The sequence below is a fragment of the Colletotrichum acutatum genome, assembly GCF_030867785.1.
Source record: "Colletotrichum acutatum strain CBS 112980 chromosome Unknown BDZ83scaffold_5, whole genome shotgun sequence".
NCBI classification, from domain to species: Eukaryota; Fungi; Ascomycota; class Sordariomycetes; order Glomerellales; family Glomerellaceae; genus Colletotrichum; species Colletotrichum acutatum.
Window position 1 is genome coordinate 531,320 of NW_026848999.1, and position 18,875 is coordinate 550,194.

The following is an 18,875-nucleotide window of genomic DNA, read 5'->3' on the forward strand; positions in this document are numbered from 1 at the left end:
TTTTGGTGACTCTGCCACCGCTAGTCTTATTGCCCCTGCCTCTACCCGCCATCGAGCCGCCTCGTCCCCGGCCTCCTCTCGGACGGACCGCGCAACCCTCGCGACCCTCGGTCTTACTCGTACTGACGCTGGCGACGCTGACAACGCTCGCCTGGCTGGCCGTGCTGCCGGTGCGATTCCGTCTCCGCATGTTTGCCCCCTATGACAAGTCCATGCTGTCGCGGTCGTCGCCCAGCCTGTCGCCCACGGAGCTCAGCCCCGAGCTCGGCGGTCTCGACTCCTCCTTGATCCGCGGCGAGGTCGCCGACGGTGCGCTGCCCGGCGGCGGGCCTTGCATCTTGGATCGCCAGGTGTGGATGCTCGGGAGGTCGCCGCCCTCGACCTGGACCTCGCCCACGTCGTTGCCCTTGCCGATGATCGTGCCGTGGTACTTGGAGTCCTCGCCCGTCTTGCTGTGCTTCTTCTTCAGGACTGTCTCATTATGTCAGTCTTGATCGCAAATCTCTCTTTCCTCTCCATTCCGTAGATTGCGGGGGACCGAGACAACGAACCGTTCAAGTAGTCGCCCAACTCCAGCTCCCCATCACCAACCGCCGCCTCGCGAATGGCCTTGTTCCGCGGTCCGGAGAACCACTTGATGAACTCGTCCACGCCTCTCGTATCCTCAACGATCTTCTCTCTCTCGCGTCCCCTCTCAGCAACCGCCGTCGGTGTTGCCATTGTCAAGTCTCCCTCGCCGTCCGGCGCAGCAGCAGCAGCAGCCGCCGCCGCCGCAGCAAGCTCTGCACCTGCCTCGCTCCTTCCTTCCTCGTCCAGCGAGTCTAGAATCTCGCCCAATATTGCGCCTCTTCCCTCGGCGAGAACATCGTCCGGGGGCACGGCACCCAACTCCTGCAGCGCCATGCGAACATCCACCATACCAGGGCCAACGTCACCCTGCGGGTCGTTGTCGCCCGCGTGCCGCGCCGTCGCCTGGCAGAGGGCGAACATGTAGCGCGCCGCGAGCTCCGTAACGGCATCGAGAACCACGGGCCGCGCGGCGTGGTAGCCTGTCGCGCGCAGGATCTGGAGGACCGCAGGGCGGAGGAGGGCGTGGAAGAGGACTGGTGGGGGTGTCATTTTTCTTCCTCCGTTTGTCGTTTCGTGTATTTGGGTCTATCCAAGTTGAATTAAGGTTGTTGCTTCTTTCCGCCCTTGGGAGTACCGTAGAGCTCAAAGATTCTGTCGAGGCCAAGAATTAAGGGTAGGAAGCGGCTCGGGAGGAAATCGCGGGTTTGCTGTGACTGGGCTCGTTCGTGGGTTTGCGATTTCGTCTGTCACCTTCGGTTCTGAGGTCGGTTCAGGAAGCTTCGCATGATGTTGTGACGCGTAATTCTCGGGTCGCAAGTCGTCGCTGGATGGATATATAGGGTAGAGGAAAGCCGTCGGTCACGTCAATCCCCATGTGCAAGTCGTTCGTTGGTTGAAGAGTGGGTGAAGAAGGTGCAAGTTCGCGAAATTTCAGCCTTGGTGAAATGGAAGGAGCTCGGACCAGCAGTGGACAGAACCTAAAGGTAACGGAAGGAGGTGAGGTGGTAGCTCCTGCAGGATGGGGAACCGCTGGGGAGAGCTTCCCCGACAGTGTGGATACTTTACCTTGTACTTGCCCTCGAGGCACTTACTACCTTATTACGAATGCTCTCGAACAACCTTCAGGGCGGCAGTCACTCACAATTGCACAGCACTCCTCTAGTACCTTATACTTGGATACCTTGCCTTGGCGACACAAGGTAGACAGACGTTCTTTATCATTTTCAAGCAGGAATGGCATTTCAACTTTTTGAGGACCGCCACGACCCACGAATGACAACATATTGCTACTTTCACCATTGCTTCTCAGACCTTACTACTCCATATTACTGCCTAATAGCCACATCCTCAGACTTGTCGAGGCCCGTGTACTTGTTGATCCAGCCCAACACCTCTCTGTGCCAGACAAGAGAGTTTTCAGGCTTCAAAACCCACTGTTCACACACGTCAGTATTCAAAGTACCCATCAAACATCGTCTGGAGCTAAGCACTTACATGGTTCTCGTCCGGGAACATCAACAACTTACTAGGCACGCCGCGCGCCTGTAGAACATTGAACATTGCGAGACCCTCGGAAATGGGGAGTCTGTAATCCAACTCGTTGTGAATGACCAGTTGCGGTGTCGACCACTGGTCGAGATGATGGGCGGGATCCCACTTCTCGTAGCCCTCTCGGTTCTCCCAAAGGGGACCGCCAAAGTCATGCAGAGGGAAGAAGAGTTCTTCCGTAGACCACTGGTTCAGCGTTGAGAATACACCGTCGTGGCAGACCAACGCCTTAAACTTTCTTCCGAGCTCATGACCCTGGGTCCAGTCTGCGAGGGATTAGCATCTATCGCTACGTCGTACACGGCTGCCCTGACTCACTGATCATGTATCCTCCGTACGAAGCACCCAAAGCAACAGCGTTACCACAATCAATGTAGGAAATGTTCTTCTCGATGTGATCGAAACACTTCACCAAGTCCACGTACGGGCGACCACCCCACTCGTTCTGGATGTTGTCGGTGTGCTGCTGTCCGTAACCGGTGCTTCCTGTCGGGTTGGGCATGACTGCGATATAACCCTGTTCCGCAAAGATGGCAGGGTTCCATCGCGTGCTCCAACTATCCATCCACGCGGCTTGAGGGCCTCCGTGAATGAGGAACGCAAGCGGGTACTTCTTGTTCTCGTCAAAGTTCGATGGCTTCACCACGAGGGCGTGAACGTCGTATCCCTCGGCTCCCTTGTACCAGAACTCGTCACACTGAGACTTGGACAGACCGAATGACTTTCCGTGCTTGGAGCTCGAGGACACAAGATCAGTCTTCTGACTGACGGGATCCAGAACGGAGTAGGCCGAATTCTCGACCCTGGATGACGTGCTGATGAAGAGCTTCTCTCCATCATCTCCCAACAGCTTCGCCTCGACGACAGAGCCCTCCTCGTAGATTGCTGCGGGAAGGTCTTTCGCCTCGTGCGGGGTCGCCGGTAGTTTCCAGAGCTTAGCTCGGCCGTGCTCTTCCGCCGATACGTACAGCTCCGAGTCGTCCTTGCTCCAGGTGATCCATTCGGGCCGCGCGTCCCAGCCGCCGGCGCCGTCGTCTGTCTGGTAGAACTCTTGTACGCTTGCCAGGTCGAAGACGTCGGGAACAAGCAGGAGCCTTGGCTTGTCAGTCTCGTACTGGTCGCTCTTCATCCGGGTGAAGGCGACCTTCTTTCCGTCCCTGGAGAAGACGGGTGCTGCCGAGTATCCACGGAGCTTGCTAGTCTTGACAATTTGAGGCAATGGCGGCTTGTCCTCGGCAAAGGTCTTCAAAGGCAGGAAGTACAGGTCTGTTTTCGTGTAAATGGCCGGGGAGATATTAGGGTCGCGCGCAACAAAGACGATGCCGTGCTTTCCAATGTCAAAATCGCCGCTGCCACCAAAGGGGGGGACTGGGGACACCAGCCGTGTGACCTCGAGGGCATTGGTCAGACCCTGACCCTCGAACTTGTACGACTTGTCGCTCTTCTTCAGGAGACCATACCAGATGGAATTCTGGTTTTCAGACACCCAGGCATCCCAGTGCCTTACAAACAGGCTTGAGTACACCTTGCCCGTTGTCAACTGTTTCTTCTCGGCTGCCGGGTTGTACATGGCACCCTCTGGGGTTGTCAATACGGCGACGGCAATGGCAACTTCATCTTCGGATAGTCGCTTGGCCTTCAGGCTCGACAAGCTGCCCTCGAAGTGGCGGATCTCGGTAACTCTGTAATGGTTAACGTCAATGAAGAGCCGACATGCTTGGTGACAGAGGCGACCTACGTTGACGGCTTCGTGACATCTCCTAGAAGAATGGTCGTAGCCCCCTTGTCACCGCTTCGCAGAATCAGAACCTCCTCGTCTGAAATCCATGTTACGTCACTGTAGGAAGATTCCTCATATAGGAGGCTTGAATGACCGCTCTCAACGTCAAGAACACGCGTTTGAGAGGTCTTGCTGTGGCTTTCGAACGAGTAGGTCGAGACCTGAGCTATGTTAGTTTGCGCTCACCGCTTCAATTGAGAAGCGCGAGATCCCATGGCAATGTAGCGACGACTGGGACTCCTCGATGTTACAGCCAACTCACAGTATAGAGCACTTTCGTGCCAGACGGGTTGGGAATGCCCGGGGACCTGCGCGGGGCAGAGAGCAGAACCTCTGGGGTAAACTTGGAGGCTTGAATCGTCATCATGAGGAGCTAGAGGACCACGCTGTGCTGGTGGTTCATGGAATAAGTTACGATTCAAAGGGAAATCAGAGGCAGACGGCACACAGAAGGCCTGGGAGAGGTGTCGTACATGTATGTCGGTCAACTTGCATTGTCAATTGCGACATGACGACGGGGGATCGACTATCCGACCTCCACTGGCATGGAAGCTCGGTTGAAGAGCCCCGCACTAGCTATGGACAGGCTAGCAACGGCTGTTAGAGACACTGGGGCCGACAAGGTTCTCAGTCCCTGCGCAGGCGCTGCACAGACTCTGGCCCCTCAGGCCCGCTGCCGCCGCCGCCCGTCGGCTCCGAAGCGATTGGTATGGTGTTGCTAACTTGCTTAGAGCTGTTCGTGGAGAAGGCAACTTGGTACCTAGCCAGTACTCTTCAGAGAAACTTCGTCAGATGACGGATTATATATCATGTATAGACACCAGCGGGGATAACCACCTGCATCTTGCTCTTTTCCTCTGATCATCAATCGCCATGATAACGACACACAAACTTCAGGCAATGACTGTGTCAAAAAGTACAAAAGCTCAAGCCCTCTCACGGGGGGCCTACGAAAAGCACCAGGTTCACTCTTCACGCACTTTTTCTCAGTTATAACGATGCTAGTGATTTTTCACGAGACGCGAACTCGTGACCCATGGGAGCGGGGCCATACAAACGAGGTCATTACCCGCCACGCCATGGGCCTTGGTGATAACATTAAACAAATATCTTTCCCATAGACGTATTGAGGCGGCGGCGGCAGCGGCGGGCGTTGAGTGAGAAGGTCGATGATGGGTGGGATGAAAGGGTGCTTGGTAGGGAGCTGCCTGGGGAAAACGACCGTTGTTTGAGATATCGCTAGCAATAGGAGAAGCTTGCAAGCCTGGAAAAGTGAGAACATTTGAGTAGAGTGTCTGTCTACTTTGTTAAATGTACTCAATATAGGTCGACTTTCAGTGTTACAGAGGTAAGTATCTTACTCCTGCTTACATATTTGTCCTCTCAACCCGTAATCCACCCTTATGTGTTCGATTATTCAATTGTCTCCCACGCGGTACTATACTGGCCCAAAGAGAGGACTTTGGAAATGCTTGGACAGAGAGGTGCTCTCAGGTTGGCAGGTGGTCTGAATGCCCAAATACGAAGATATGAGCAGATTCTCCTTCCGTCGAAGTATCAAGGGTCCAACGGCGCAAAAGTACCGAGTGGAGACGAACTTTTGCAACGTCTCGGTGCAAAAGTGCCCGCAACAGGACCTTAGCCTCGGCCAAACACATACTCTTTTGGCTAATTCGCCTCTCATCTCTACTATGTCATTAGGACAGACGAATTGGATGAAAAAAGAGCCAATGGGCCACAATGTATTGCCCAACACTTTGTGATTGGGATAAGGTTTCCTACTGGAAAGCCCTTTGGGGTATCGTGGTTCCGGAACTCCTCAACTCCCACCAACAATTTTGCCTTCAAGGCCAAGCTTTCTACACTTGTCGCCTAGGCATGAACTATATACATATAAGTCTGAAAGTAAGCGGTGCTGGGTAAGTAGCTTCCTTGGTCTCAACGTCACAATCGCAAGAGGTCCTCGAGAGCCTACGAAGATTGCAACCGCTGTGACGCAGAAAGAAGTCGCCTCAGCAATACGCGAAACAAAATTGCCTTAAACCCAGAAAAGTTTCGTAACATCATTCTGTGCCAATTCATCCAACATATGGGGATGGAGCCTGCTGTCCTCACTTGCGTCCAGCGCCAAAGTTGATGCGCTTCTTGTTCGGCGCTTGAGAGTCGTGATCGCTGTCCTCTTCGGTCTGCTTCTTATTCTTCTTGCCGGATTTCGATGCCGTCGCAGAGGTTGGCGTCGCGTGGTTCGAGCCGCCACCGTCCTTGAAGGACGTCGACAAGGGAGTCGGCGCATGCGAAGCGGGAGTTGAGCCAGGCGTCGTGGCTTCCTACCAAGTTTCACTGTCAGCTGCCGTTCCTCAAGGTAGAGTGCCTATCGGCTAAGAGGGGGGAAAGAGAGAGAGAGAGAGAGAGACGTACACTGCCAGGACGATACGACACCGAACTGCGAGAAAAAACACGGTTCTGCTCCGTGGCGCCAGCCTTGCGCCGCTGGGCGGCCGCGCCGGAGCCCTTGATGTAGTTGTCGAAGCCGGCAATGATGTTACCGTTTGGCGTGCTGTCGAGGTAGGCCGTCTCCTTTTGCTCAATGTCGGCCTCGATGGTGGCAAGCTTCCTAGCTATCACTGCTCTCTTATCCAGCATCTGGCGCAGGCGGACTTGTTCCTCTCTGTACATTTGCATTGTCGGAGCCGGCCCTTGCGCCGTGTTGGCGGCATTCGCTTGGTTCTCGCCCATGATTTTTTCGTTCGTCAAAGGTGGGGGTGTGTGTGTGGTTATTCTTTGCGCGGAAGCGTGTGTGGGTTTCGGATTGTGTGATTTGACTCGATGCGGCGCGGTTGAGTCGAGGCTGAATTTGGTCGCAACAGGGGAGGATTGAATGATTGATTTGTCGCGGTCGCCGAGCTTCAACGGGCTGAGCAGCCGACCACTTTGACGCTGATGGTCACCAGGCCAGGCACACAATCTCATTGGTCCATGTGCTTTGGGCTGAGTGGAGACCGGGGAATTGCTTAGTCAAGCAGCCAAGGGCTGCAGTTGACAAGGAAGGGGCTTTGAACAGGGCAGTTCATCGGACTCCAAATCCTTCGCTTCAACATCTCACTCAGCGCCCATTTTCACAAGAGTTCAATGATTCCCTGTTGCCATTATGTGCATTTTCCTCCACAATCAAACGTCTTGAACACGGACAATGACTCCACAGCGTCTTTGTCATGCTCTCTGCCAAAATTAACCTTGATTCCTGGTATATCTCAAGGCCGCCAGTACACGCAGTATACATACTACAGTAACACACCCCAGTTCTTAGTAAGGCTGGCCGCCCGAGGCGCATGAACCAAGACGGATCATCATCTCTCGCGCCAGTTTATCTGCAACAGTGCAGAGAACACGAGGGCCTTTCTGGGACTGCCCCTGACTCTTGCTACGAAAGACAGGATGACAGCAAGTCTTGCCGCCCGAGAAGCAAAAAGTCTGCGATGCTATGTGGGTTTCGAAATGCGTGCAAGCTGCCGCTGCCACTTGCCTTCGCCAGTCCGTCCTTTTTGCCAAATTCACCCCACAAGACTTACACAACAGATGATGGGAGAGGGAAAACATACACCAGCCAACCAGCCAGCCTCCTTCAGGCATTTCACTCTGCCGCCCTTTCGGCAGCAACGGCATCACCCAATTGCCCCTCCAAATTCCCCCCCGAGCTGGGGTGGGAGGGAGGCAACATCATGAAGCTCCGCACCATCAGCCGCAGCCCCTCAGCCAATCACTACCGCGCAGCTGCATCCTTTTGACATGTCGACGGGGGTAGGCTTGGCCCCTGTTTCGTTTCACCACGGCCACCTCGCAGAGGCCTCGCCGAAGATCTCTGGCTAACGAGCACGCTGCATATCCCAAGAACCATCCCATCCATCCCTTCTTTGACCCCTATCCTGGGAAACCCCCCTCACAAACCTGTTCAAAGACTGTACTTCTTTAGATTTCTTTTCTGCCGAATATGCGGACAGCGGCAATGATTCTGAATAGGGTCACCCATGTGGAGAGGACAGCTGCAAATCTTACTGGCGCAAGCGCGCGGAGGCGACGGGAAGATCACCTCTCTTCTACACTAGACCTCCACCAAGGGAATGGAACTCCTCAAGGGAACTCCGAACGGAGCGAGGCACTGGCTCTCGTTCCTGCATTTTCGTACTAAGAAGAAGTCTGTCTACACGGCACGCGCGCATGACCACCTCACCTCACCTCACCTCAGGGCTTTAGTGAGCCGCGTCAAAAGATACTGTGCCCAGGGGCGGGACTGTTCAAAACCCACAGATCCCAGCCCGGTTCATTTGATCCTTTGGTTCCTTTCCCGGGGGTTCCCAAAAAAAGACAAACACCTCGCTCTTCCTTGCGTCTTCTCGTCTTCTCTCTCTCTGTCTCTCGTCAGTCCTTCGCTTCTTCCTTCTGATCTGACTGTGTCACTCACTCTGCCACCATACAATCGTTCCCTCACCTGCTGCGGCTCTGTTACCTGCACTCTGTTCTTTGTTTCGTTCTTAAACCTTTCTCTTATAACGAGTGTAACCTTTCGCTTCTTATATCACGGTTCACGATCAGCATCATCGCCATCCAACGCTTTCTCTTCTTGACCTCGCACAAGATCCATCCTCCTCTTATACCACTTACAGCCCACCTCACACCAACACCATCACATCACAACACCAACAACACCACATCCACAACCCACACAAAATGCTCCTCACAACCCTCCTCCCCCTCTCCCTCCTCCTCGCCTCCTCCCTCGCCAAACCGATAACCTTAACCCGCCGCGCCAACGAAGACGCCCCCCTCAACGCAACATCCATCATCGCCACAACAGCCCCCAAATCAACCTCCTGCGAAGGCGTAACCACCTTCGCAGACGAATGCGCAACAGCATCCCACGTAGCATCCTACCTCCCGCAAGCCTTCCAAAAATACAACGTCACAACAAAAGGCGAAATGGCCGCCCTCCTCTCCCTAATGGCCTTCGAGACGGGCGACTTCCGCTACAATCGCAACCACTTCCCCGAACCGGGCCGCCCGGGGCAAGGAACCCGCAACCTCCAGATGGCGAAGTACAATCTCATGTACGCCCTCTCGATCCCGGAACTGAAAGACAAGGCGACCGAGATCGCGGGCGGCGTCACGGACGGAAACAGCTTGACCGACGACAAGAAGAACCAGATCCTCGAGCTCGTCATGCCCGACGACTACACCTGGGGCTCGGCCGCCTGGTTCCTTACCACGCAGTGCGACGCCGACGTCAGGGAGAACCTCGCGGCCGGCACGGTGAAGGGGTTTACCCTCTACATGGACTGTATCGGCACCTCGGGCACCGAAGACCGTGTCGCGTACTGGGCTAGGGCCAAGGGGGCTTTCGGGCTGGCATGAATATGAGATCGATACTCCGGAGCTGGACTCTGTGAATTGTTCCCTACCTTCAACTTTTTCAACTTCTTGTATATATATCATTACAATTTGGGTGGCAGCATCGGATAGGGATATGAATCACACGAATATATCACCAGTCTCAGTGACCATCCTGGCGCAACGAAGCTTTGAGAGTGAAAACCGTGGTTTCTACAAGTGTAGAGCCCCCCATATGTTCATTTCTGTAAAGTTATGTTCGGGGTCGCAAAAAAACGACACACAAACTATGTACGCCTAAAGGTGGTCTTGCGGGTATACGGATGCCTCGAGTGTGTGTCCTCGGCCATCCTGGATTACCAACCATTAGAGCAAAGAAGTGAATAGTTTCCACCTGGGCTCCCCGCCCGGTCGCTCGTCCACCAGAAAACAAGTCCAACACCAAAGGTGAAGAGAGGTCGAAAAGGAATACACAAAATGACTACACACTAATATCTAAGAAAGTAAGCTGTCGAATGAGCGTTGTGAAAAAAAAAGACTTGTTGCTGTTTGGTCGGGAGTTTGATTTTGATGTTTTCGTCTTTGGTTTTTTTTTTCTTTTTCGCATGTAAAGTCTGCTGTTTCTTTTAGTTCGAATATTCGGAACACGTATCAAAGCTGGGATGTCAGGCAAGGCGACAAAGTGATGTTATTAAAACGTCCTATAGAATCTAAGTTATAATCGGTACTCTCAACAGCAAGGCGCGTGGTAGAGAAGCGGGCAGCAGATGCGGTGGATGTCCCAGAGGGAGGTGGAGGTGGAGGTGAAGGCTTGTGACGACGAGGGGGAGGGGGAGGAGGAGGACGCTTGCCTATGCCACCTGCGCAGATACCCGTCCCCATGACCTTGTCTGCCGGAACGAACACGAGCGGCTCCCCGCTCCCGCTCGTCGCCTTGAGCACGCCTGTCGCATCCGTCACGTAGGGTCGGCACTGAACGACCTCGAGAATCAGCTTGCACGGCCGGAAACCCGTGTCTTCCTGGGCCAGAGACACGCTGTAGGTGCGGTTGGTGCCGACGTTGGAGTAGACGCTCACAACCTGCCCGTCGTCGAAGCCCTTGCGCATGGCAATGGTGTGGTCGTCCGTGTGGATGGGTTGGGACTTGTAAAAGAGGTACCCGCCATCCAGCGCCGCCAGCGTCGAGCGCAGGGACACGAACTTGGAGATCCAGCGATAGAGCTCCGATTGAGTGTTGAACCCCGTCTGCCACAGCGCCTCGCGGTTGTACGGTGTCTCGCCGCCGTTGAACCCCTGCTCCAGACCCTGGTAGATGATGGGAATACCATCCATGAGGAGACTGAAGGTCAGCGCGTTCTTGAGGAGAGTGCGATCCGAGGTATGGTTCAGGAAGCGAGGCTGGTCGTGGTTCTCGAGGAAGCCCCCGTACAGCGTCAGGTCACGCGCCGTTGCGATGAGCGTCTTGATGCCATTGGAAAGGTTCCAGATGCTGCCCGTCGTCGACTGGAAAGCCTGGGTAAGCCAGTAGTACACGGGATAGTTCATAACACCGCTCATGACGTCCTGGTACGGGGCCACGTAGACTGGGTCGCCGTGAAAGACCTCGCCAAAGGCGGCGACACCGGCCGAGGCCTCGAACGCTGGCCAAAAGGACGGCTCGACGTGCTTTGCGCTGTCGAGTCGCAGGCCATCGAAGCCGAAGCGGCGGACCTCACGCTTGATCCAGGCGTTGAAGACCTGGCGCACGCGAGGGTCCTCGGTGCGAAGATCCGGCAACGAAGCGGCGTCGGTACCCTGCCAGCATCTCTCGACCGAGTCCTGGTTGGAATAGTCGATGACGCAGGGCGGCGTGTGGTAGGCCGAGGCGTTGGAAAAGGGGCGGTAGATGGAGTAGTCGACCGTGTTACCGGGACCGAGCCAGGCCATGTGGTTCGTGACAACGTCGGCCATGAGGTACATACCGCGGGCGTGGATGGCATCGGCGAGGAAGATGAGATCCTCGGCGGTGCCGAAGCGAGGGTTGACCTCCCAGATGTCCTGCGCCCAGTAGCCATGGTACGATTCGCTGATGTTGTGTTAGTTAGAGTTTCATATATGCTGAGCTGGGTTGAGTATTCGCTTCTGAGCTGTTTATCAACTCTCGTGAGAGCACAACTTCTTGTACCTCAACTCCAAATGACTGCAAATAAAAGGCATCAACTCACCCGTCACGGGATTTGCCCTGGACATTCTTCACAAAGGGCGAAATCCAGATAGCCGTCGCACCGAGACCCTGAATGTAATCCAACTGCTGCGCAATGCCCAACCACGAACCACCACAGTACGTCTGATCCGACATCTCGCACCTCGCCGTCGTCGACCCGTCCGTCCGCGCGAATCGGTCCGTCATGACCTGGTAAATCGTCTGGGACCGCCATTCCGCCGCGCTCAGTGCCGAGACGGCGCTTTGGTGCAGAGCGGCGGCGGCCGCCAGGATCGACCACGTCGTAGGAGCCTTCATCGTTCCGCGGGCTTTCGGGCTTCCGAGAGTGAGAGTGAGAGTTACCGATATTCGAAGAAAGAAAGAAAACAGACTAAACAGGAAAAGAAAGTAAAGAAAAGTGACGAAACAACAAACAAAAAAAGAGTGTACAGAACAAGTCTAAACAGCAAAAGAAAAGCGTGAAACTTCGTGAATAGCGTCCAAGTCGTGACTTATATGTTCCTTTTCTCCCCTTCAACCTTAAACCCGAAACGGGCTTAGGACAACAACGAGTAATCGGATAGACTTCTTGGCGGACCTTCAGTCTGAACTTTTTTTTGACAAGATTAGACGGTTGGCCCCATGCCAGGTCTGCGCTCTCGAGCCTTTTCTCGCAGGATCTGGAGCAGGGGAGCCCCCCAGAGCCGAATAAGGCGGCGGAATACGGAGTAGGGCGCGGCGGCAAGAGTGCGATGCTTTGAGATAGCGTAGGCGAGACTTGCGGTTCAGCCGCCCGTTGGGAGGCTTGCTGATGTGCGTCGAAGGAAAAGGAAACCGGGGCGCTGGGCCGGCTTTGCGAAAGCTTAACAGATTATAAGAGATGAGCTACAGCGGAGATTGAGTAAGGTGACTTACCCTCGAAGCCGTAGTCAACGGAACAGGCGACGTCTGGCTCCTGTTCGGGGTCCTCAGGGGCCGGGGCGCGATGTCAGGTAAGCCAAGCAGGCTGTATTGTATCCGAAAGGATAGTGATACCCTCGGTCTCTGACTCTTTCGCTGCCAGTCAGTTGATGGCGGTAAGGATTGGATAATGATGATCGAAGAGTCGTTGGTGGACTATGAAGAGATGGATGGTGGAAGCCTTGAGGAGGTTGAAGTCGAGTCCCAGTTCCCTGCCCCAAAAAAGAAAACTTGCCAGGAACCAGGAACCAACTCGACTTTTGAACTAAAGGAAAAAAAGAGAAAGAATACGAGTTCCCCTTCCCTCTGCCTTTTCTCGTTGTTGCAGCTTCCAGACCCGGGACCGGGGACGGGAGAAGGTCAACAGGGCAAGGTCCCGTGGAGAACTTCTTGAGCGGACGCCCGCCCCCACCTCCTTCTTTCGATTTTTCTTCAAGAAGGCGGCTGTGAAAGGGGGGGTCGTATTAACTGGGGTAGGTAGACATGATCGGCCCTATCAGCGGGGTTATCCCATCACTCACCGCTCCGGGATGCCGCTACCAACGGGGGGTATTTGGGGACTTTCCTAGAGACTGGTAAAGCGATGGGTATCGGTGTTGCCAAGGTCCGGAAAGGCCAAGTCAACAACCACTGCCAGGGTCTTCTTCTTCTTTCTGCTCGTTGTGGTTGTAAGGCTTTAAGCGAAGGGGGGGGGGGGGTCAGAGGTCCGAAATGGGAAACAGGAGAAAGGGCGGAGTTGAGTTTTGCTTGGGCGAGATGGTTGAGAGAAAGAAAAAAGTTAAGCAATGGCCGAGAAATGAGATGGAAACTTGGAAAGCTTAGGGGGCCGTTGCCAAGACCGAATAAGTGATGCCGTTGCTGATCTTGATACCAAACAGCAAACTTTACTTTTGCTCTATCTCACCCTCTCATTCTGTATTTTCGTACCTACTGCGCGCTATTGCTCACTACTATTCGTACCTCGCTTTCGCCCGGCGCGTATTGGCAACTCAAACGGGTAACTAGAACGCGAGCCCATCACTTGTCCATGCTTTCATTAATTACAGATGAAAAAAAAAGTAATAGGTACTGGACACAGTGGACAGATTACCTGCCCGGCGACATGACTCGGCAACGTCAAGTGGACAGTGCTCGCGCGTCGCCGCGTCCACGGGTGCTTGAGGGGGGAACCATCAACCAACGACTCAAAGATCCCGTGGTCGTGGTGCGGCGTGCCATGTTCCTAACGCCGCGAGAGTGTTCCCAACTTCCTGTTCCTGTTCCTGCCTATACCCCCACCAATACGCGCAAGCCAAGATCCCCCCTCCCCGCATTATTCCTTCACCACGCTGCAGGCACAGGATTCACATTTCACGTTGACGTGTTGGGCCTGACGCAAGGCACACGGCGCGAGGAAACCTAAGGAAAAGAGAGTTGCTACTGGCATCTGCAGGACATAACTCACTCACTCACCACCACCACCACCACCACCACCATCACCTCCGCCGAACCTCCGCCCGCCCACCTCAGCCGTCGCACATGGTGTCAGGGACGGACCGAATCCTGTGCATACCGCCGGCATGGGCGCCGAATGCCACGCCGGACGGCCACCTCTCCACGCCCGCTTTGGGACCTGTCATCCCGTCCATGTGGCCAACCACCACACTTGCGGTTCATCCAATGTCACCTCAAGGCGGAGTCTCCACGATTTACCTTCCCGTCTCTCTGGCACGTGTAACTTGGTAAAGGTAGAACAAGAAGCACGTGTAAAAAAGGGAGCAGGGTATTGCATTTTCCAAATGTCCTAAAAATCTGGAATCATCTTTCTATCCAACCATGCCGAGCCTAACGCGGAGGTGAGTATGCCTAGTTCCCCATTTTGTCCACCTGAACGAACCAATTGCTCAGGCCTTCCTGATTCTGTCATTGATCTCATCGTCACATTACCTCCCTCATCATTGCACTGCTCTCCCCCGCTTCGGGCCTTTAACACGTCCTTAGCCCGCCATGCCGCCGTTGGCGTTGCCAAACGGCATCCCGTTGCCGTCCGTTTCTGGCGAGGATTGACCTGGATAGATCTGCCCAAATCCTGTGTCGGCTGCCCAGTTCGCGTTCTGCGTGTACGTCTCAAATGCATTCTAGTCCATTGTCAGTCACCTTGTCATTATGCTATTGGCGGAATTCGCAACATACCCAGTCGAAGTTGGCGGGGAAATCTCCGCCAGACTCAAAGTTTGTAAACATCGAGAACGGAGACCCCGCGTTGTTCATGCCAATGTCGCCCTGGAAGTTTGGCGTCATGCCTGGGCCCGTCATGGGCAACGAAACTCCAAAGTCCATGCCGCTAAACGAATTCGTACTCTGCATACTGCTTTCAAGCGCGGCTGCCGTGTTTGGCGTCATGCCACCAGAGAGCATGCCCAGAGTCATTGCCGCATTGTGGTCCGATTGCATTTCCGGGTTTGTCTCAAAACCCGGGAAGCTTTCGTTCTTGAACATCTCTGGTTCAGGATTGGGGCCCTTGATCTTCTCCAGAATAATGTCCAAGACCTTGGATGCCTTGAAAGCCTCCATCGACCCATCCGCAAGCCCTTGCCAGATCTCCTTCGTCCGCTCCAGGTTGCTAAGCATCTCCATTCGCTGCTCTGGGGTCCAGAACATGGCCGACTCTGACGCCCTGCGGTCATCGCTCGTCTCTGCAACCCGGTCGTGGTGGAGGTCAAGCGCAACCAGCATGGCAGGCAGAAGGAAGTCCTTGGTTGCTATCGAGTTCACGAACCACCTCAGAGATCGAAGTCTGCCACTAGGCTGTGATTCTCTGTCGAGGGTAACCAAATGCCGCAACGTCTCTAGAGCCGCTTCTACTGCACTTCTGCGCGAGTAGGCATATCGCGGGTTTGTCCGAGCCCGCGGTACGTACTTCTTGTGCAACAGGCAGAGGATCTTAAGGTAGAGCACGTTGATGTTGAACCTCGCGATGATCAAAGTGACGGGGTCGTGTGAGCCTTCCAAGGCTGCAACCTTGAGATGAGGCGGAATCTCGTCGTTGATTTCTCGAAGCCGGGCATCGAACCGCAGAATTTCGTCGTACGGTAGTTGCCTGCCCACACGGTTGGTAGCCTGCAAGATGTCGCCCATCTCGTTGCACAGCTTGGATTTGGCAATCATATACGCAATCGGAGTGGGCTCCGTTTTCGGCCGTGAAGGAGGCAAAACTTTGGTGTTGGGACCGAATTCCTCGTCGAAGATATTGTTCGGCAACTGAGTGTCACAATCATGACCGTAGATCATGGAAGGCAGCGAAACTTGGTGTGAGAACACCACATCGGCCATTCTCACCAATGCCCACGTACGTCGCCTCATTTCCTAAAAGACCTTGTTAGCACTTGCTTGCCCAGAGAAATCTAGAATACTGCAACTCACTGCTTGAAATGGTGTAATCGTCGGGAACCACTTTGCGTCGCGGTGGTACCCCATCCTGAACGCAACTCTTGTGAGCAAGGACACGATCAGCCACAGCCCCAGATCGGCATCCCATCTTGAAGAGTATTCTCCAAACACATATAGAAGCATCGTCTCCACGGTGTACTCCACCGGCTTGGTGTAATCGGCCGCAATCAGACATTGGACAGTGCGTAATCGATATTCAGACGCCAGATCCAGCGTCCGCCCCTTCCACTCTGGCGGCTCGTCCCCTACCTTGTGATAGCTCAGCATGGCGAGACACAAGATCGAATAGAGCAACCCAAGCCACATGATGGGTGTTTTTGATGGATCTTGCCAGTGGGCTCGAAGTTGCTGCTGGAAAGTCGGCGCGTGGATGATGTTAACCGCATTGTCCATGGAGTTGAAGTATCTGGAACAGAGCGCAAGGACAGCCGATTTGGGCGGTAATTCCGCTCGCAATTCGATCTCAGTGGCTGGCGCAGCTCCAAGCAAAAACGTAGGTCCTTCTCTGGCGCTGGGCGGTTTCGACATCATGACCTTTTCATAGCTCTTTTCCAAATCCTTCTTGTGATTCGCAAAATATGTCTTGACTTCGGATATATCCGCCAATATCGTATGCCAATGCTCCTGGCCAATGTACATTGACTTGCCCTTATCTGAGTCGACCTTCAATACGCCCAAAGATGTCGCCAGCTCGCCGTCAGGATCACTGTCTTCGTCGTCATCTCGCATTTGCGTCTCGTCGTCGGGGTCAATCTTGGCCGAAGTGGGTGTGCTGTCAGTATTCGATTTGGTTGTCGAAGCGCCTGTCACGGCGGCCGCTGCTGCTGCGGTAGAAGGGTCAATAGTAGCACCTCCGTGCATCAAAGACAAAACTAGGCCTTCTAAACGGTCAATACGGTTCTGCATGTCATCGGGGCTCGAAGAGCCTTGACTTTGGTTCTTTTTACGAGTGGCAGGAGTTGCGTATGAACATGAGGACGCATCACCACCCTCACGCTTCACACAATTACTGCACGGGTGACCTCTGTCACATTTCCTACAAGACGATCAGTTTGCGTTGGGATGATGGGCCGTGGAGCTTTTCTCACAGTCTGTGAAGCAAGTTAGCGAGTTGAGTCGATATGGGCCTTTGATAGAGTACTCACTTCCTAGTCCGACACGGATAGCAGCTGAGAGGTACTCTATTCCTCTTCCTCACGACTCGAAACTGCTCCTCGGGTGACCGACCTGATCCCGAGGAGGGTGTCGTAGACGGTGGTGTGGGAGTCATGATGGCAACAGAATCCGTGGAACAGGTAGATGCGTCGTAAAAGACGTCTAGTAATAGCTTCCACGGATATGAAAACGTGCTCCGGACTCGAAGTCCTATCTAGCACAACACACGCAGGTGTATACTCTTCGCTTCGGAACCAGTGATGGCACCGGCCGACAAAGATCCCTTATACGGCGAGGCAAGAGTAAAGGGCTCGACAAGTTGGTTGTCAGACACTCAGGATGAGTGTACAAATTTAGCCACTGAAACGTCGACAACGGCCAGACCGTCGGCAGCCTAAACCTGGAGGAGCAGTCTCGGCAGGTTGGTGCAGTGGCCGAGTACTTCAACAAGGCCCGGCCAAGTGTATGAAGCGCAAGTAATGTGACCGTCCGGCCTTCAAAGATGCACTACTCGAAGTTCGTTGGTCGCCGTCCGAAGGCTTGGAATAAGACCAATGACCGTGGTTTCGCCTCAAAGGTCAGCGACTGCTTGGGAAGCTCGTTACTTTGCAGAGGGCGAAGGGTGCAAGGCAGCTAGACGTCGAGGCTGCTGACGATGTCGTAGTGTGATAAGACGCCACAGTAAAAGCGCAATCTTGCCACAGGTTCTGACAGGTAATGGCAATCGTAGGTCGGATCGGTCGACCCGTGTACGGATACAAGGTAGGGAGCAATTGGAGATGGTAGTCGGTGGGAGGTTCCGCAATGCGCAGGGGTCTCAAGATAGGGTCGGTGTCGAGGCACCAAACTTAGCATGCGGGCGCAATGCAAGGTAGAACTCGATATGCCGCAGCTGTTTGTGGCAAGTGTCGGAAAGCGGTAGCGCAAGTCAGCGCAACGACAAGATGGCGAAAGAAAGGCGAAGTGTCGGAAGGTTGCGATCGCGTCTTTGGCGGCGGCGTCAGCTTTTGGTGGTTCGGGTTGGGGCAAGGGAAGGATTCGAGTGGTCCGCGACCACACAACCTGAACGCCCAAGCAAGTCAAGACTCACCACTTTGGGGGTACTTTTGCCCTGTACTAGACTCCGCGCGAAGGAAGAAAATGGAATGATGACCAAGCCACGAATTGAGAATAGTCCAAGTCGAGAGATTGCCGTGTAACGTCTGCAGCAGCTGCGCGACTTGCGGGGTGGGCGAGCAAAGGTCAAGCAGGAGAGAGGATGGAGGGGAAGAGTTGAGATTGCTACGGATACTATCGCAGTCGAAAGACTCGACAAAATCATGAACAGCACCCGCAGGCCACCATCAGCATGATCAGCGAACGACCGGCAGGGGTGGATAGGTACGTAAGGGGGTGAAGGGAAGACCTGAGAAAGACCCGCCACCACCGCAATGTTCCTTCGTCTCCCTCCTCTTTCCTTCCACTTCCTACCTGCTCCCCTCCTCTCGTCCCGCAATGTAGCCGCATTGGAGGTTCTGCTGATCAGGACGGCTTACATACGCGTGTGTTGATGCCTACTCACAGCTAACCCTGTCCAGATGGCGCTAAGATGCAACGTAGACAAGGGTGGCATAGCACACCTGGCAAGTCCTGAACTCTCGAGTTGTGGTGGGTTGCCGACACTCGCATATCTCACAGTTTATTCGGATACACGCTCATCCAAATTGGATTGGGCGATGGATAATTCGGGTAGCGTGCATACCCCTCCCTGCTGCCCACACGTTCTAGGTCTAAAGACGTTAGGTACATGCCTCTTACATGCTTCTATCCGAGCTGCGTTGTGTGCCTGCATACAGGCACCATACTGTGTATAGCCGTACTCCGTAAGCA

The 18,875-nt window shown here is 54.4% G+C and overlaps 7 protein-coding genes across 7 annotated transcripts; 1 reads left to right on the forward strand and 6 right to left on the reverse strand.

Moving 5' to 3' along the window:
- Positions 1-199: 199 nt before the first annotated feature.
- BDZ83DRAFT_646731 (bromodomain associated domain-containing protein) lies at positions 200-1,119 on the reverse strand (the record flags this gene model as incomplete). Its single annotated transcript, XM_060510001.1, has 2 exons — positions 200-471; positions 552-1,119. 2 exons carry the CDS (start codon positions 1,117-1,119, stop codon positions 200-202), a joined length of 840 nt encoding a protein of 279 aa, XP_060370894.1.
- Positions 1,120-1,700: 581 nt separating this feature from the next.
- On the reverse strand, positions 1,701-4,560 carry BDZ83DRAFT_600861 (prolyl oligopeptidase). The gene is made up of 6 exons (XM_060507060.1): positions 4,372-4,560; positions 4,161-4,289; positions 3,857-4,059; positions 2,437-3,800; positions 2,065-2,384; positions 1,701-2,003 (listed from the first exon to the last, which is right to left on the reverse strand). The coding sequence occupies exons 2-6, from the start codon at positions 4,263-4,265 to the stop codon at positions 1,896-1,898; spliced, it is 2,100 nt and encodes a 699-aa protein (XP_060370895.1). The 5' UTR covers positions 4,266-4,289; positions 4,372-4,560; the 3' UTR covers positions 1,701-1,895.
- A 32-nt stretch (positions 4,561-4,592) lies between these two features.
- On the reverse strand, positions 4,593-5,607 carry BDZ83DRAFT_600867 (uncharacterized protein). Its single transcript, XM_060507061.1, has one exon. The coding sequence runs from the start codon at positions 5,178-5,180 to the stop codon at positions 4,911-4,913; it is 270 nt and encodes an 89-aa protein (XP_060370896.1). The 5' UTR covers positions 5,181-5,607; the 3' UTR covers positions 4,593-4,910.
- Positions 5,608-6,951, reverse strand: BDZ83DRAFT_600870 (histone acetyltransferase subunit NuA4-domain-containing protein). The gene is made up of 2 exons (XM_060507062.1): positions 6,317-6,951; positions 5,608-6,225 (listed from the first exon to the last, which is right to left on the reverse strand). The coding sequence occupies exons 1-2, from the start codon at positions 6,866-6,868 to the stop codon at positions 6,010-6,012; spliced, it is 768 nt and encodes a 255-aa protein (XP_060370897.1). The 5' UTR covers positions 6,869-6,951; the 3' UTR covers positions 5,608-6,009.
- Positions 6,952-8,354: 1,403 nt separating this feature from the next.
- BDZ83DRAFT_342343 (uncharacterized protein) lies at positions 8,355-9,458 on the forward strand. Its single transcript, XM_060502464.1, has one exon. It carries the CDS (start codon positions 8,624-8,626, stop codon positions 9,302-9,304), a length of 681 nt encoding a protein of 226 aa, XP_060370898.1. The 5' UTR covers positions 8,355-8,623; the 3' UTR covers positions 9,305-9,458.
- Positions 9,459-9,931: 473 nt separating this feature from the next.
- BDZ83DRAFT_646734 (alpha amylase) lies at positions 9,932-11,780 on the reverse strand (the record flags this gene model as incomplete). The annotated part of the gene is made up of 2 exons (XM_060510002.1): positions 9,932-11,345; positions 11,485-11,780. The coding sequence occupies 2 exons, from the start codon at positions 11,778-11,780 to the stop codon at positions 9,932-9,934; spliced, it is 1,710 nt and encodes a 569-aa protein (XP_060370899.1).
- A 2,618-nt stretch (positions 11,781-14,398) lies between these two features.
- On the reverse strand, positions 14,399-17,121 carry BDZ83DRAFT_565870 (fungal-specific transcription factor domain-containing protein; the record flags this gene model as incomplete). The annotated part of the gene is made up of 4 exons (XM_060503810.1): positions 14,399-14,539; positions 14,595-15,767; positions 15,825-16,887; positions 16,997-17,121. The coding sequence occupies 4 exons, from the start codon at positions 17,119-17,121 to the stop codon at positions 14,399-14,401; spliced, it is 2,502 nt and encodes an 833-aa protein (XP_060370900.1).
- Positions 17,122-18,875: the final 1,754 nt, after the last annotated feature.

Bases quoted from the DNA above. Each gene is read 5' to 3' on its own strand.
- BDZ83DRAFT_600870 (XM_060507062.1), bottom strand. From the start codon at position 6,868: ATGAGATTGTGTGCCTGGCCTGGTGACCATCAGCGTCAAAGTGGTCGG. The intron at 6,226-6,316 runs GTACGTCTCTCT...GAAACTTGGTAG, and splicing joins TGTCGTATCGTCCTGGCAGT to GAAGCCACGACGCCTGGCTC.
- BDZ83DRAFT_600861 (XM_060507060.1), bottom strand. From the start codon at position 4,265: ATGATGACGATTCAAGCCTCCAAGTTTACCCCAGAGGTTCTGCTCTCT. The intron at 2,385-2,436 runs GTGAGTCAGGGC...AATCCCTCGCAG, and splicing joins GTACGGAGGATACATGATCA to ACTGGACCCAGGGTCATGAG. The intron at 2,004-2,064 runs GTAAGTGCTTAG...GTGTGTGAACAG, and splicing joins TGTTCCCGGACGAGAACCAT to TGGGTTTTGAAGCCTGAAAA.
- BDZ83DRAFT_600867 (XM_060507061.1), bottom strand. From the start codon at position 5,180: ATGTTCTCACTTTTCCAGGCTTGCAAGCTTCTCCTATTGCTAGCGATA.
- BDZ83DRAFT_342343 (XM_060502464.1), top strand. From the start codon at position 8,624: ATGCTCCTCACAACCCTCCTCCCCCTCTCCCTCCTCCTCGCCTCCTCC.